The sequence below is a fragment of the Lynx rufus genome, unplaced genomic scaffold (genome assembly GCF_022079265.1).
Source record: "Lynx rufus isolate CCGP_SWC_20201006 ecotype Redwood Valley unplaced genomic scaffold, mLynRuf1.p SCAF_28, whole genome shotgun sequence".
In the NCBI taxonomy this organism is placed as follows: Eukaryota; Metazoa; Chordata; class Mammalia; order Carnivora; family Felidae; genus Lynx; species Lynx rufus.
In genome coordinates this window covers 12641402-12657065 of record NW_025814843.1, presented here as the reverse complement: position 1 = coordinate 12657065, position 15664 = coordinate 12641402, and the positions used below count along the sequence as shown (strand labels likewise).

Sequence of the window (15664 nt, the reverse complement as noted above, 5' to 3'; positions counted from 1 at the left end):
GCATCCAACAAGAACACAAATGCAGAAGTACGTGTACAAAATGACTTGAAGCCATACAAATTAGCACAGCGACCGGGTAGCTACAGTAGCACCAGGACAGGGGCCTCGTCCGTTTGTCACCTGCCACTTTTTCACAGCCCGTCAACACGCGCACAACACGCTTCCCCCTTCTGGAGCATCTGCGGGGTGCACAGCAGAGAGAGGAGGGCTGTCAGAAGAGACGGGCAGGCCTGCTTGGACGCGGGCACGGCTCTGCAGCACCAGGGACACTTAGACGCACGCGTGCCCCGAATCAGACACTGCCAGACTCCACCCCAGGCAGCGGTGACAGCTGCTCACAGAACCTGCCACTTGCACCCACGGAGCGCCCTTCAGTCGTGGCCGTGTGCCCGGCTCTTGTGTCTCCAGGACACGCGAGCACCGTATCACACACCCGTGTTTCCTTCCGCGTCCGGCTTGTCCAGAGGGTACTGAGGCATGCACTCCAGGAAGAGCTCAAAGATGGTGGCTGCGTTCTCTTTGCCGTACTGACCCAGGATGTGCAGCGGCGACTGGCCTCTGAGGGAGCAAGGTGGACAAGTTAGGTACAGACCCGCCACGGTCACCACGCACAAAAGACGCGCTCTCTGGACCTGTGATGCCGGACACGGTCAAGGACACGTAACAGGTCATAAAAGGTTTTCTACAGAGCATTTTCCAAAACGAAAATGTCCAAGGTACCGAAGCTGGTCCAGTGCCCTAGAGGCCAGTTAGCTGTATCGCACGCACCCGGGGCTGTTGCGAGGCGCAGTGACCTCCAGCCCTAAGGGTCACGCTAGGTGACGCGGAGCCCAGGCCTCTGCTCCGGAACACGGGCGCTCACCGTAGATTGAAGGCTTCGGCGTCCACGGTGCACTCGGTCAGGAGGACCCGGATGTTGTTGAGCCGACCGTGCATGACCGCGAGATGAAGAGCTGGAGAGTAAACCCTCTTACTGTGCGAGCCCAGACGCCCACGTGGGAAATCTCAACCGCTCACGGACCTCCCTCTAAACAGGACACAGCCAGAGCAGCCACTGTCCACTCACAGAGCCATCCCGTCCGGTCTTCACCACCCCCCAAGACTCAGTCAGTCGTCAACGCAACCTCGTAACACTTTGCTTCCTTTTTCCACGGTTACCCCAAGGTGAGACCTCCTGGTTTTACGGGAAACCGCTGTAGGCTTCTAGGGGTACCACGAAGATGGGAGGCTGCCCGGGGGTGGGCGGTGGCAGGACCGATGCCCCGCCCAGAGCATTCCCTGCCACAGCTCTGCTGCTGCGAGAGCCAGCCTCCCTGAGGGAAGCAGGCCCACGGGTGCAGGGCACCTCCACCTGCGGACCGGGGGGCCTGCTCGGGGCACTCGGCACGGGGCACAGGGGAATGCCTGGCGGCTACCGTTATTTCCATTCTCGTCCAGAGCAGCAAAGTCCACCGCGTTCTCCAGGAGGACGGAGCAGATGGTGGGCAGGTCCTGCTGGGCGGCGAGATGCAGGGCAGTCTGGCGGTGCTTGGTTAATTCGTTCACTGTGGCTCCTGCAAGAAGCTGTTGAGGCTCATGACGTGAGCGGCCTCCCTGCACAACCAGCAAAGGTCCCACTTACGGGGCCCGAGCCCGCCTGCCTCCTGACACCCACGCGCCTGCCTGGCCGGCAGCACGTGCCTCACACACACACTCCCGGGGAGGCGGGAGACAGCAAAACCCGTCCCGGGCCGGAACCGGCAATCGGCAGGACGTCAGAAAGCCATTCCTCAGGACACAGGAACTCTACTTCTAAGATTCAGGACGTGAAACTACGCGGGACCGCGGTGAGTCCACTGGTCCACGTACAGACGTCCACTGCTTACGGTGGCAAAACCAGGTTGCCAGAAGGGTTCAGTTACGAAAACTACCGCAACCAAACAACACAACAGGTGGCCACTGGGATGACAGACGTGTGTGGTTTCACGTGGAAGGATGTCTGCGCCACAGTAAGTCAAAACCAGGCGAGTTAGCAGGCGGCATGATAGTGTGATTCCTCTGCAGAGAGAGAGAAACGTGTGCACACGCACACACTCCCTGAAGGCGTGTGAAAGCGTCTACACCACACGCACTCCAGTTGGGGGTGAAAGGGAGACACCACCAGCTTTATACCCTTACGCGCGTACGGTTTTTCCACAATGAGCATGTGCTGTTTTTATTTTGCTTTTTAGAAGACAGAAATTAACCGGAGAATTACAGAACCAAAAGCAGAAAGGCCCCTCAGACATGGTCCTGCCGCCTCATTAACCTTCCCCTTTCTGACAGAGTTCCGAGACAGCTGCTACAGGACAGAATCTAGTCTGTGCCTCTCCCGAGGCCTGAGGCCACCTGGGAGAGTGGAGGCACTGGTCAGCTGCTCTGGTTCACACCCTGACTTCCAGGTCCCAGCCTCCCCAGATCCCGGGGCGCCCACTGAAACCACACACAGATCCAGGAGGACATGTGGAGGGTGCTCGCGGGCACGAGGGTGCTGCGTGTGCTGGGGATCATAGCTAACCTCGAAGATGGCTAACCGGCAGGCAGGGGAGTCTGGGTGAAGGTGCTGTTTCGACACGACCCGGCTCCAACACTAAACCGCATGGCCGTTATTGGCAAGGCCAGCTGTTTCTAGGGACTCCTACCCTCCGCGAGCTCAGGCCTTCGTGACGCAGCGGCAGAGCCTTGGTGAAGAGGCCGTGACCCTCTAACCTCTCGGCTCTCGGACAGATGGACACGTGGCCCGACTCCTCACTACTCCGAGGCCCACGTCTACCTCCTTGGCTGGTCCCCACACCCAGTCTGTGCCTGGTGCCACCAGACCCCCCCGCCACCCCCACCCAATCGTTCTACAACCCACCTCACGGCCACTGCCTCCCCTCGGCCCCTGCGCCGGTGACCCTGCCCATGCCCTCACTCCCCACCACAAAGGTCAATGCTCTCTCAGCTCTAACACGTAACAAGTCATGAAGGTTTCTGAAAAAGTACTTTTCAAAAACACAAATGGCAGAGGGGCACCTGGCTGGCTCAATCACTAGCGCGTGGACTCTCGGTCATGGGGTTGGGGGCTCAAGCCCCCCCCCCCGTTGGGCAGAGAGCTTTCCTAATACAAAATAGGGGCGCCTGGGGGGCTCAGTTAAGTGTCCGACTTCGGTTCAGGTCATGATCTCACAGTGTGTGAGTTCGGGCCCCGTGTCGGGCTCTGTGCTGACAGCTCAGAGCCTGGAGCCTCTTTGGATTCTGTGTCTCCCTCTCCCTCTGCCCCTCCATTGCTCTCTCTCAAAAATAAACACTTAAAAATAAATAAATAAATAAATAAATAAATAAATAAATAAAATTTAAAAATAAAGATAAATAAAAATAAAAAATAATAAAAAATAAATTCTTATTTATTTTTTTTTTCAACATTTTTTATTTATTTTTGGGACAGAGAGAGACAGAGCATGAACGGGGGAGGGGCAGAGAGAGAGGGAGACACAGAATCGGAAACAGGCTCCAGGCTCTGAGCCATCAGCCCAGAGCCCGACGCGGGGCTCGAACTTACAGACCGCGAGATTGTGACCTGGCTGAAGTCGGACGCTTAACCGACTGTGCCACCCAGGCGCCCCAAATTCTTATTTATTTAATAAATATTATCGAATAGATCAAGCGCCCTGAAGGCTAGCTGTGCAGCACATCCTGGGGCTGACAGGAGACACCAACAACCACAGCATTTAGGAGCCACCCAGGTGACGCCAGGCCCATAGCTCTGGACACGCTCTGGCTTCTCCGCTGCTGAAAGGATAAAGGCTGCTCCCTGTTCTTGCTCTGAAATGCCACCCTCTACAATCTGGTCCCGACCCGCCTCTCCAACCACATCTCCTACACTCTCCCCAAATTTCAACCACTTTTCTGGTGAAAGCACACCACACGCACTCTCCAGGCTCCGCATCCTGGCTCAGACCGCTCCCCTGTCCGGTGGCAGCGTGTCCTCTGGGAAAAGGCAGGCTCTGGAGTCAAGCAGAAGTGGCTAAAATCCCAGCCACGCTACCGACTCCCTCACAGTCTTGGGGAGGGGGGCGGGGGGTTCTTTCTGACCTTACATCTTCTCCTTTGTAAAATGTAAAAACTTTCCTACACCTTTCTGCTTTTGAGAATTAAGAGTGGTAAGCTCCTTGACATCAGCATCGGTGGTGATTTTTTGGATCTGACTCCAATAGCAAAAATAAGCAAGTGGGGCCACAAACTAGAGAGCTTCTGCACAAGAAAGGAAACCATTAACAAATGAAAAGGCACAATCTGCTGAATGGAAGAAAATATTTGCAAATCATGTATCTGCTAAGGGGCTAATATCCAAAATACATAACTCACTGCAACTCAATAGCAAACAAAAACAAAAACAAACAGAGGCACTTGGGGGGCTCAGTCGGTTAGGCATCCGGCTCTTGATTTCAGATCAGGTCCTGATCCCAAGGTTGTGGGATCAAGCCCTGCACTGGGCTCTGTGCAGAGCATGGAGCCTGCTTGGGCTTCTCTCTCTCCCCCTCCCCTGCTTGTATGCGCCCGCACACGCTCTCTCTCTCTCTCTCTCTATCTCTCTCTATATACATTTCAACAGCAAAAAAACCCACCAAATACAATTTAAAAACAGGCAGAAGAACTGGACAGACATTCCTCCAGAGAGGACACACAGACGGCCGACAGGCGAACAGAGATGCTCCCCATCGCTCATCATCAGGGAAGCGCATATCAAAACCACGGTTAGCTGTCACCTCAAAATGACTGAACCCACAACACGAGAAAGTCTGACCGTGAGCGAGGACGTGGGCAGGGACCGTCATGTGCCGCTGCTGGGAACGCAAACTGAACAGTGTGGAGGCTCCTCCACACGTTAGAGGCAGAGTAACTATCCGATCCAGTAATTCCACATCTACGTGTTCATCCAAAGGAAAAACACGGTTGTTTTCTTTTTGATAGAGAAGAAAGCTTACTGCATATACTGTAAAAAAGCTTTAAAACACCTTTTCTGTCACACAAACCAGCCAACCGACCCAGCCACCACCTTAACTTTGACAATCTGGGCCTGCTTCTGACCTCCGCGAGAGGGAGCCGCCTCCGGAGTCGGGACCGGAACCCCACCTCGCACTGCACAGCTGGGACGCTCCAGGGTGCACCGATGGCCTGTCCACTTCAGGCCGGTCCTGCAGCCCCGCCCCTCACTGCCCGGCCCCCGGCCCATGCCGCAGCCCGCCTGCGGCCACCCAAGTCCTGCCTTCCGTCGAGGCCTCACGCCAGCACCTGCCTGCACAAGCTGCCTGCTGGGCTCTGAGGACACTCTGCCCACCGACACAGCTGCTCTCCCCGAGGGCACCGGCTTAGTTCCCCAAAGTCGTGCTGGCCTCTCACAAAACCTGGCCAAACGCCTGTGACGAGAGCTTCCGCACGCACCACGACACGTGCGGTCCACGTGTTGCATGCAACGTTTCGGGGACACTTACCAGGTTGCGGACGATAATCTCTGAACCTGCTTGGACAGCAAGGTGCAAAGGGGTCAGCTTGGAGGCGTCCTGGACTCTGGAATTCACATTAGCCTGGACGCTGATCAGGAACAGGACGCTTTCAATATCAGAGTTCTGGACTGCCACATGAAGAAAATTCCGGCCCTTGTTATCCACCTAAGGCAACAAGCGGGAGCCTGCTGACCACCTGCGAGCTGTGCTGGCCACGGGAGACGTGCCAGTGTGGCCACCCCTCGGCTCCAGGAGGCTCCCTCCCAATACCCAACATGGCACACACGCCACACACGCCACACACACACACACCACAGACCCTGTCTGCACACGCGTGTGCCCGACTATGTGTGCATGGCCACACCCCCCTGGCAGGGGACAGGGAGCCCTGGCATCCTCCGGCAGCAGAAAGTATGGATTCGGAATGTTAAGAAAGAGACCACGTGCGGGACGGAAGGAGGAAGGGGTGCTCCAGGAGGGGCAAAGGCAGAGACCCGCCTTGGGAGCCCCCCTGCCCCCCACCGCTCTGGCGGGACAAGCACCCAGCACCCTAGAGCCACAACTGCAACACCAGCCTGACCCCTGAGCGGTTTTGGAAAGTTTCCTGTTCACGGAGCTGCAGGAGACGACACGCTATGGGGGACAGGCCAGCCGTATGCTACAGACTTTGCTCTGCGGACACGGGGCAGACAGGAGCTGTGGGTCAGTGTGAGCACGTGGGGCGCCGTGAGGGGCAGCAGCACCCCACACCCACGCCTCACACACGTGCGACCCCAGTACGGGCTGCTGACCGACACAAGCAGCATGTCTCCCAAGGACTCAGCTACGGGGCCCGTGTCACACGGGGCACGAGAGAGCACCCAACACCACCCGAGCAGGGGTGAGGCCAGTAGCCACACAGGTCCGTCCCACGGAGACGCCGGTGCTGGAGACGATTTCGCTTGGTTCCACCTCACTGTCATCGGGGGCTTACTCGTGAACTTGGCGGTGCTCTCCAGGCCAACAGAGACCCCAGTCCCGCCTCGGACCTGCCGGGGGCCGGGGCGGAGGGGCCACGTCCCACCCGCCCCGCCCCCAGGGCAGCAGGTCACCAGCCAGGCCCAGCACCCGCTAGAGACCCACCGACAAGGTCAGGCCCAAGCCTGCTCAGCCGGACGATGACAAGTCCTCAGACACCTTCCCCCCAGAGAGCTGCCCCGACGTCACAGCAACAGCCCGAGCCCCGTTCAGATCTTGGCAAGACACCCACTCCTAGGGCCCTGGGACCAGGCAGAGGCACGCACGACGTCACGTACGACACCACAGAATTCCTCGGCCAGGGCAGGGCCACCTGCAACCTCCCTGTGCGTGTGGTACCACCACGCGGCAGGCACACAGGGCAGAGCACCAAATCTCACAGGTACCGACAGGCTGTCTGAACGGCCAGACCTCAAGGGAAGGGAGTGTAATTTCAACACAAAGGTCTTCACGTGTGAGGGACCCGTGTGGCAGGGGGCTTCTGTTTAGTCTCCACGTAACAGGTCCTGCTGAGCTCGGGCGCCAGGCAGGGCACTGGGTGCGGGTCCCTCACCTGCTCGGCAGCCCCAGGCTCTCGCTTCAGGATGGCCTCGGCCGCCCGGTTGTTCTTGTACGTCATGGCGCAGGCAAAGGGGGTCAGCCCCTGTCTGTCGCGGACACTGAGGCGGACGTCAGGGTGGGAGATCAGCAACTGAATGATGACACTGTGCTGGTTGCTGATGGCCACGTGGACAGGTGCCCTTCCTTCCGCATCCTGTGGGGACAAGGCACAAACGAAAGGGGACCTGGGAGAAGCACGAAGGAGAAGAACTTTCGGACGGAACTGGGTTCTGGGATTCAATGCTGCCACCTTGTGTTGGAAATGAACTTTCAAAGAGGCCAGGCCCAGAGAAGACTGCAGGCCGCTGTCACGACCCCATGCTCCAGTGACCCGGGGCACAGACACACTTCGTTTAGAAGACGCGTGGTCAGCCCGCCTCTAAGTTACCCCACTTCCTCTCTGGCTGCAGGGCAGCAAATGTCATCCCCCACAGGCCAGGACACATAACTCACGGGGGCTCAACTGAGCTACTGGAACATTCTCCTAAACACAGTGCTCAGCTGGAGACTAGGACAAACTCAACGGAAACATATGACCGACGGAGATAAAAGGCAAAGAAAAGCTGACTGAAGAAATCCTTCTCGTGCTACAGAAAGAACAAAGGCACAAAGTGGGAGTCTTCACCTGAAACCCTTACAATTCCTGGGCAGGGTGCACGACCCAGAGGAAGTCGTCCCCTCCGTGTGTCCCTTAGCCCCACCTGTGGCCAAGCCGAGGCCCAGGACCCAGAGTCTGCGAGGCCCCCGGCCTTCGGAGATTTCCCGAATTCTGGGCTCAGCATCTACCTCCCGAGAAGGACACTCTCCATACCTGTGTGTTTACACTGGCACCAAATTCCAGAAGACACTGCACCGTCTCTTCCAGCCCCCAGGAAGCTGCCAAATGCAAGGGCGTTTGCCCGTCTCTGGCCTCCTCCTCCCCTTCTCCATCAGCACCGGGCTGTCTGGGACTGTTCACGTCGCAGCCGCTGAAAGCAGGGGGATGAAAGGCAGGCTTCAAGAGCAGGCTCCCGAGGCAGCCGAGGGCAAGCTGGTAAATGTCACAGCAGCGGCCTCACACAATCCAACAGACACGCTGCTGCCCCCAGATACTGAACGCTGGGCCCCACCCCCCTGGATTTCCTTTTCGGTCTTGGGGGCAGCCTGGGCAGCAGAACTCCTAAAAGCTCCCCAGGAGATTCGTATGCATTTAAAATTTGAGAAACGGGGTGCTGGGGGGGGGGGGGGAGGGGGGGCTCAGTCAGTTGAGCGTCTGACTCTTGATTTCAGCTCAGGTCGTGATCCCAGGGCTGTGGGATCAAGCCCCGCTTAAGATTTTCTCTCTCTCCCGCTACTCCTCTCCCCCCACTCATGCTTGCTCTCTCTCTAAAAAAACTGAAGTGAAAAAGTAAAACATCAATAACCTTTGAGAAGCACTGCTCTAAAGGTCCCTTCCACACATGCTTCACTCTGGGTGAGCCATGGGCCTCCCGGGGTTCATGCACTAGGTGGGGTCCTGCAGAGGCCATCTGGTTTCCTCCACCCCGGCCTCCTGGCCGCACCGTGTCAACTGGTCTGACTGGACTACGGGAGCCTCTGTGGCCCCCCGAGCGGGAAGCTGGCTCAACTTCCTGTCTCTGTTATATGGGCACACAAGCCCCTCTCCTCGCAAGGGACTCAAGTTCCCTTAACCGGCTGGCTTGACAGGGCAGTGACCCCTGACAGCCTTAGCCGGGGAAGTCAGACCAGCCAAGGCCTGCCGGGCCTGCCAGGACTGCAGCCGGATGAAATGAGAGGAGGGCTGGCCGCAGTAAGAAGGCACGAGGGGACATGTGGGCCTCTCAGACCTTCGAATAAGAAAGCAGGCAGTAGACTCGTCGTTCTCGTCGATGGCCCTGTGCAGGAGTGTCTGAAGGCAGCCGCCCGGCCCTGGGCCCCAGCACGTGGCATCACAACCGTGTCTGACCTGCAGAAAACGCACGTTACTCACAAAGACTGCCAGTAAAGTCAAAGATTTTATTACCATCTCTGAACTCTCTATGTACCCCATCACATGCATGGTTTCAGGCACGATACAGTGGATAATTGGCTGCCGATGACTTTAGTCTGTATCATTCGTTAGTCCTACAAACACTCATTAAAACGTGCTCTGTGCAAGTTCTTACAGCAGGTCCTGTGAGACGGGTTTGGGAAATATGAGACAGACAGGTTTATCAGTGTCCTCGAGAGCCGTGTCCCAGGAGGGACAGAAAACACCAGCTACCCCGCCCCTGGCAACACACCTGCAATGAAAAGGTCATCCCGTGACAGGTGCACGATCCCTTAACGTCATCTCAGAAAAGCTCAGTGAGGCCTTCCTGGGGCCTGTCCTCCGAGCAAGGGAGGCAAACCAGAGGTCTGGGGACTTATCGCCGTGGTGAGAGCAAGGGCAGCCCACACCAGGTACCCTCTCAGGAGAAGACTCCTGGGGAGACGCCTCCGCTCTCTGGCTGTTTGGAGGCAGTTCCCACAAAGACAGCCTAAAAACCAGCGCTGGCCCAGAGGACGCCGAACTCCCCAGTGTCTTACACGGGACTTTCAACCGCTCGCCCCCGACCCAGGTTGCGGCTCACAGACCTCTCGCTCTGCCACCACTCTGCAGACACCAAACGAGTCTCTGACACGAAACGTCCCCACTTGTAAACAGAGGCTAAAGTTGAGCTGGTCTCACCAGGGTGGATGCGATGTCCTCCAGATGGTTCGCCAGCGCGAGCCACAGCGGGGGGTTCCCCTTCTCATCTGGCACGGACATGTCCGCTCCACGCGTGCATATGGCGTCCACGACGAGTGGGAGCTGGTTCCTGATGGCCAGCTGAAGGGCCGTCTCCCCATCCTGAGTCCTGCGAGGACATGCACACCTAGACGCACGTCTGTAGCTGGACTCGGATGAGCACCCTGCCCCTGTGGGCGTCCCAGACGCCAGAACCCGCTGGGTCCCCCAAACCCCTTCACTCACGCTAATGTGCTTTCACGGCAATTCGGCAATTGGGCCTGTCGGCGGCATCGTCTGCCCCGCCTGCCTCTTAGGAAGTAGAGCCACGCCCCTTCTTGCACCAGGAAGATAGCTGACCACCCCCTCCCAAGGGTGCCGAAACCTCTCGAGCACACAGCTGCTCCCAGCGGCATCTCAATAAAACGCCACCCCAGCTGCCCACGTGACAAAACCCTTCTTTTACCACTCAGTCATTCAGGGTCACCTGACGTTGGAGATAAAGATATGCTCCTTTCGAGAACACAAAACCAACGCCAACTTAACTCCGCATTTTCCCCGCAAGCCTTTTTGACAGCTCATTTGTTGGAATGTTCTCGGTTATATACGAAATCCCCATCTGAACAACTGCTTCTAGACTGTTCTTTTAATGAGCTTTGTGCAGTATGTGCAGGAGTCGCCACCCCACGGGTCAACGAGATGGCTGGGGTGCTGCGGCAGAGAGGGCGGTCCCAACCCACCTGACGTTTATGTCTGCCTGGTGCTCCAGGAGGAAGAGCGCGCTCCGGCTGTCCTGCCGCTGCATGGCCATGTGCAGCAAGGTCTGCCCGTCCGACATGGCGTCGTTGATGCAAGCGCCGGAACCCAGCAGCTGGGCTGCGATCGTGTGCATGCCTGGGAAACAGACAGGCCCCAACGGACCCAGGCTCAGCGCTCCCCACTCCCTCAACGTGTCCCTGCAACGAACACGCCCCCTCGACTTCTCAAGGCCGGTTTTCCACCAGGCGGTACAGGCTCAGCCCTCACGCTCCCCGCCCCTCCCCTCTGGCCAGGGTTGGGCAGCTCTGATTCCCCTTACCGGTCCATAATGCCAGGCCCAGCACAGTCTGGTCTCGGGAATCCTTGAGGCTGAAATCCGGAATGATTTGCAAGTTGTTGGTAGCATGAAGCGCATTAGCTAAAATGTTTAAAGGAAAAGAACACTGGATTTCACCATCCCACGGATCACATTTAAAGAACTCAAGACAGTTAAGAGTTCACTTTCCAGCTGACTGACTGGCTGTGACACAATCACCTGTCCACAAAGAGAATTCATAAATCTGCTGGGGAGTGGAAGCCAGAAACCTGGTGTTTTCGAGCAAAGCTTATGGGGAAAATAAGGGTTTTAAAGCTTAAGATACTGTACCTTCTCAAAAGGAAAACGCTGCTATGAAAACACACACGTGCTACCTGACTGCTGACAAGAGGCTCAAAACAACACCCAGCAACGTTCCCCTGACGCATAACTCCTACCACCTTAGAACTGCTGGGAGGACTAAGAAAAAAGTACATTCTATCCAGAGTCCCACTTCTGTCCACAAGCACGCGGCTAAAAACTGCTGGCCTTGACAAGGACGCAGGCAAGAGTAAGACAGGTTTCGGGGCAGGAAAGAAGAGAACCTGGGGATGACCTCCTGAGGGAAGCGGGCCTCCCCGTCCAGGGGCTCCCCTGGCCCGCCTGCCAGGGAGACTGAGGCACACGGAGCACCAACCAGCTCGTGCGGGACCTGCGGCCGGGGCGTCCCTGGACACTGCTCACGCCGAGGCAAAGCTTTGGGAAAACACCCAACATAAGAGAGAAAGCAGTCCAAGACTCTAACACCATAACCTAAGAGCCGGACCGGGCGGGCCCCATCCCGAAAACGCACACGGGGAAACACAGCCATCGGGAGCCAGACTGCGCGCTTCTCCGGTTTGACCTGAGAGGATCTGCAGTAAGAAAACCCACAGCTGGAAGGAACATCAACTCCGCAACTGACGACGCAACACCTACTGTTCAAGGTCAAGGAGAGAGGCAGTCCCCAGCTGCCTACCTTTCTGCTCCAGGATGACAGACACCACGTCCGGATGGTTGTAGGCAATCGCCATGTGCAATGGGGTCTGCAGGTAGACGCCGTCCCCTGAGCCGGCCGGGGACGCGGCCTCCTCGGTCTGCAGGTTGGGGTTGGCCCCCTGCTGCAGGAGCTCCGCGGTGAGGCTGGCCAGCCCGTGCCGACAGGCCGTGTGCAACGGGGTTTCTCCCTGGACGGAAGCAAACGGCCCACTCAGGGCACACTCGTGCCGGGGGTTTCCGTCAGAGGGCTGAAGACAGCCTGTGTGTGCCGAGACCCAGGTCCCCGGGGCAGCCACAGCCCCGGGCCCATCCTGTCACCAGCTGTGACTCGTCACACGCCTGGTCTGTCCCTCCCATCCCTGTGCCATCGCCCTTTGTTTCTTTAGTGTCTTCCCCTGTGCCCTCCAAACAGCCTTGTGCTTCCTGTTGTCCGATGACCTTCTTAATTAGCCGCCCTTCACTCTGTGTTTGTAACTATCTGGCTAATTATAGACACAACTAATTAAACGACAGCAACAGACGACCTCCAAGCGCCGCGGAAATAAGCCCCACGGAGGCTGGAAGAGCCGGGACCACAGCCCTGCGGTGACAGAGCCACCAGTCTGACCACCACGCCCCGTGGCCCCCCCCTTCCCCACCGGTTTTTCTGACCGGCTCACGTCAGCCCCATCTCGAACTCTCATCCAGACCTCCTTCTCGCACTTCTTAAAATTAAAAAATTTCAGGTTGGCCTTACACATACTTGATTCCATATTCAAAAGGACAGGAACGTATGTGACAAGTTTCCTCTCGTGCCCTGCCCCCACTGCCCAACTATCCCCCCCCCCAAAGAACATCATGGAAATCACTGTCCCCAAGGCAGTCCCTCCTCCTGGCAAAATCCTCTCTCCCTCTGTGGGCCCAAGAGCTTCCCCACCTCTGCGGCCCCTGCTTCTGAAAGCCACAGCCGGTAGGAGTGCAATTCTGCATCTCCTCTGCACGCGGTCTCTGTGCCGCCACATTCAGCGTCTGAGGTCAGGACAGGTCGTTCCCGGTCCAGATGACTCTCAGGGGCCCCGGCCTCGACTTCAGCGGTGCGCCCGGCCCGCCAGCTTCCCAGTAGGCTCTCTCAACTCAAATGACCACACCACCAGTCTACTCAAAACCCTTCACGTGGGTCTTCTCTTCCCACAGGATTAAGTCCAAAGAACTCAACCAGCGTTCCAGACCCTTCTCCGATGTCACGCTCACTTGCTTTCAAGGCGGGTCTCTCCTGGCGCATCTTAGGGTTCTCCCAGTTTTGCTACGAAGGGCACCAGACAAGGGACAGCTGGCAGACCGTGTGAGCTCCAGAAAGGATTTTGTAAAGCTGGGGCACAGGGCATGACTGTGCGCTATCAGGAGTGGACAGCAGGCACATGACGATGCAGGAAGAGACAGAGACACAGAGACACATGATGGCAGAAGCAAAGTCAAGAAGGCCACCACTGCACTCGGACACGCCATGCGGCTGGAGAGCAGGCTGTGTGCAGATGCAGGGGCACAGAGGTGAGCAGGTTTAATGGTGGGGGGAGCGGGCTGCCATCTCCCTGTGCTTCGAGACACCTCGGTGGGTCTCCCGTTCAGGCCGACTGCCCGTTGCCTTCCCGGCGCAGCTAAGACCACATGCACCCTTCCACCCTGGACCCGAGTCTTCATACCGGCTCCGTTGTCGAGAGCCACGGAGCCTCTTGGAACCTCAATGTTCTCTGCCCTGAAATGAGGGATTTGTGGGTGCCAAAAACGTCCAGATCCACTCTCAGGTTAAAAGGGCTGATATCCCCAAAGCTCTGAACACAAAGTAGACACGAAATAAATGTGGCCTCACAGACAAGCACAGCCTCCCTACATGAAAATGGCAAAGTGAAAACAACATCACGTGGTCTCCAGCGTCCCAGAGAGCGTGCTAATCCGCACCCCGTGACATCAGCATGAAGCCCACCTCACAAATGAGGAAACAGAAGCTCACAAAGCCGAAGATCACGCAGGCAAGATGAGAAGGGGCCTCACCCCGAGGCCCTGTTGCGAGCAGAGCGTGCGGTCCCACCCCGAGACACAGACTAAACGCGCACTCACAGAGCAGACTCCAAACGCAAAGCGCGTAAATCACGGAGATGCATTTGTGGCCAGTTTCTGTGCACGTGTCTGTTACTCTCTACTAGACCACCAGGTCCACGGGATCTACTTTAGGACCCGACGTTCCACAAATGCTTAGCAAACGGCTGCTGAATGAATCAACCAACCAATATTTGGGGCTAAAACACCTGTTTCACCCTGGCTTTTGCACCAAGTGCATGTCACACAAACTAAAAAACAGACGCTTTTTTTCCCTACACATCCACCACTGCCACTCCTTCCACAGACCACAGGGCTGCGGCGTCACACTTACCCACTTGTTTCTGTGGTTGACGTGGGCTCCGCTGGTTGCCAGGAAAAGAGCCGCTGCCTCGTTCCCTGCTTCGGCCGCCCGCTGTAGTAAGCAGTTCCCTGGGAGACAACGGGCAGAGACACAAGCCCTTCCTCGCCACCTTCCACAACTGACGAGCCCACGTGGGAAGTCCACACAGGCCCTCTCTACAGGTGGACGCAGACACTGCGTGGGCCTGGGAGGAGCAGAGGCTCGGTCTGGCCGTCAGGAGACGCTCATTCTTCCCAGAGCTGTCCTCCAGACGCCACCAGGACCGGAGGGAAGCTACGTCTCCCGCCAAGGTCTCAACAGCAACGCTCCTGACGTTTTGGGCCAGGTACAGCTCTTTGTTGTCAGGGGTCTGTCCGGCACACTGTACGACAACTAGATGCCAACAGCATCCCCGACCTTGCTGTAATAGGCAAACATGTCTACAGATGTCACCAAATGTCGGGGGCGGGGGGCAGCTGTCTGAGAACCTCTGGGCTTAGAATGACCACTTTGAAGACCTTGTGAGCTGCTGTTCTACCAGAAAACGTCCTTTTATTCCTAAGGCCTTAAACGTATTTGTTCTTTGCTTAGAAATGTTTTGTTCAGCATTGTCTTATAAACAAGAATCTTAGAAAGGAGCAAAATTCTCTTCTTCTTTCCCTCGTGAAATGGTTTTAGCCCCAAGGCAGTGTCTCTCTATTAAAATCCTCTTCCTTTTTGGATAAATACAAAGTATCGTGTTCTACAGCTATGCTCTTTGAATTTTTTTTTTTTAATATGTATTTATTTTTGAGAGAGAAAGAGACAGGGAGAGCGCGAGTGGGGGAGGGGCAGAGAGAGAGAGGGAGACAGAGGATCTGAAGCAGGCTCCAGGCTCTGTGCCTACAGCAGTGAGCCCAATGCGGTGCTCGAACACACAGACTGTGAGATCATGACCCAAGCTGAGGTCAGACGCTTAACCAACTGAGCCACTCAGGTGTCCCAAGCTATGCTATTTGAAAACTCAAATTAAACTCCAGGACTAAAAATAGGTAAAGAAATGGGACAAACACTGTTTTCATACTGTTTTCCCTTGTCTCTCAGGGAGAGTGTGCCTCCACCCCAGGCATGAGCCATCCTAACCCAGAGACCCTAACAAGCGCCCTATAGTCCTTCTGGCACACACAAGACGTAAACATGGCCTCCCTATCGAACAAAGATGACCTTCGACTGCTGACACATAAGAAATGCTGAGGAACAGTGCACTAAGGCCAGCCATTCTACGCATACTGAAAAATGGAACAAAGGAAAAATAACCCTGAACTTGT

The 15664-nt window shown here is 56.6% G+C and overlaps 1 protein-coding gene across 8 annotated transcripts in view; it reads right to left on the bottom strand.

The window, feature by feature from the left end:
• ANKFY1 (ankyrin repeat and FYVE domain containing 1) overlaps window positions 1–15664 on the bottom strand; it is a 79472-nt gene that overhangs the window by 6201 nt on the left and 57607 nt on the right. For 4 of the 8 annotated variants that reach the window (XR_006964133.1, XM_047089882.1, XM_047089879.1 and 1 more), the window contains exons 11-22: window positions 14349–14446; window positions 11922–12129; window positions 10928–11026; window positions 10590–10743; window positions 9811–9979; window positions 8948–9066; window positions 7933–8089; window positions 7075–7275; window positions 5493–5669; window positions 1416–1593; window positions 863–953; window positions 434–558 (exon numbers count right to left, since the gene is read on the bottom strand). Coding sequence is in view for 7 of the 8 variants with exons in the window: in XM_047089882.1 (XP_046945838.1) it covers window positions 434–558; window positions 863–953; window positions 1416–1593; window positions 5493–5669; window positions 7075–7275; window positions 7933–8089; window positions 8948–9066; window positions 9811–9979; window positions 10590–10743; window positions 10928–11026; window positions 11922–12129; window positions 14349–14446 (1776 nt within the window). In the remaining variant the exon portion in view is untranslated. The other 4 variants (XM_047089886.1, XM_047089881.1, XM_047089884.1 and 1 more) reach the window with 3 other exon arrangements.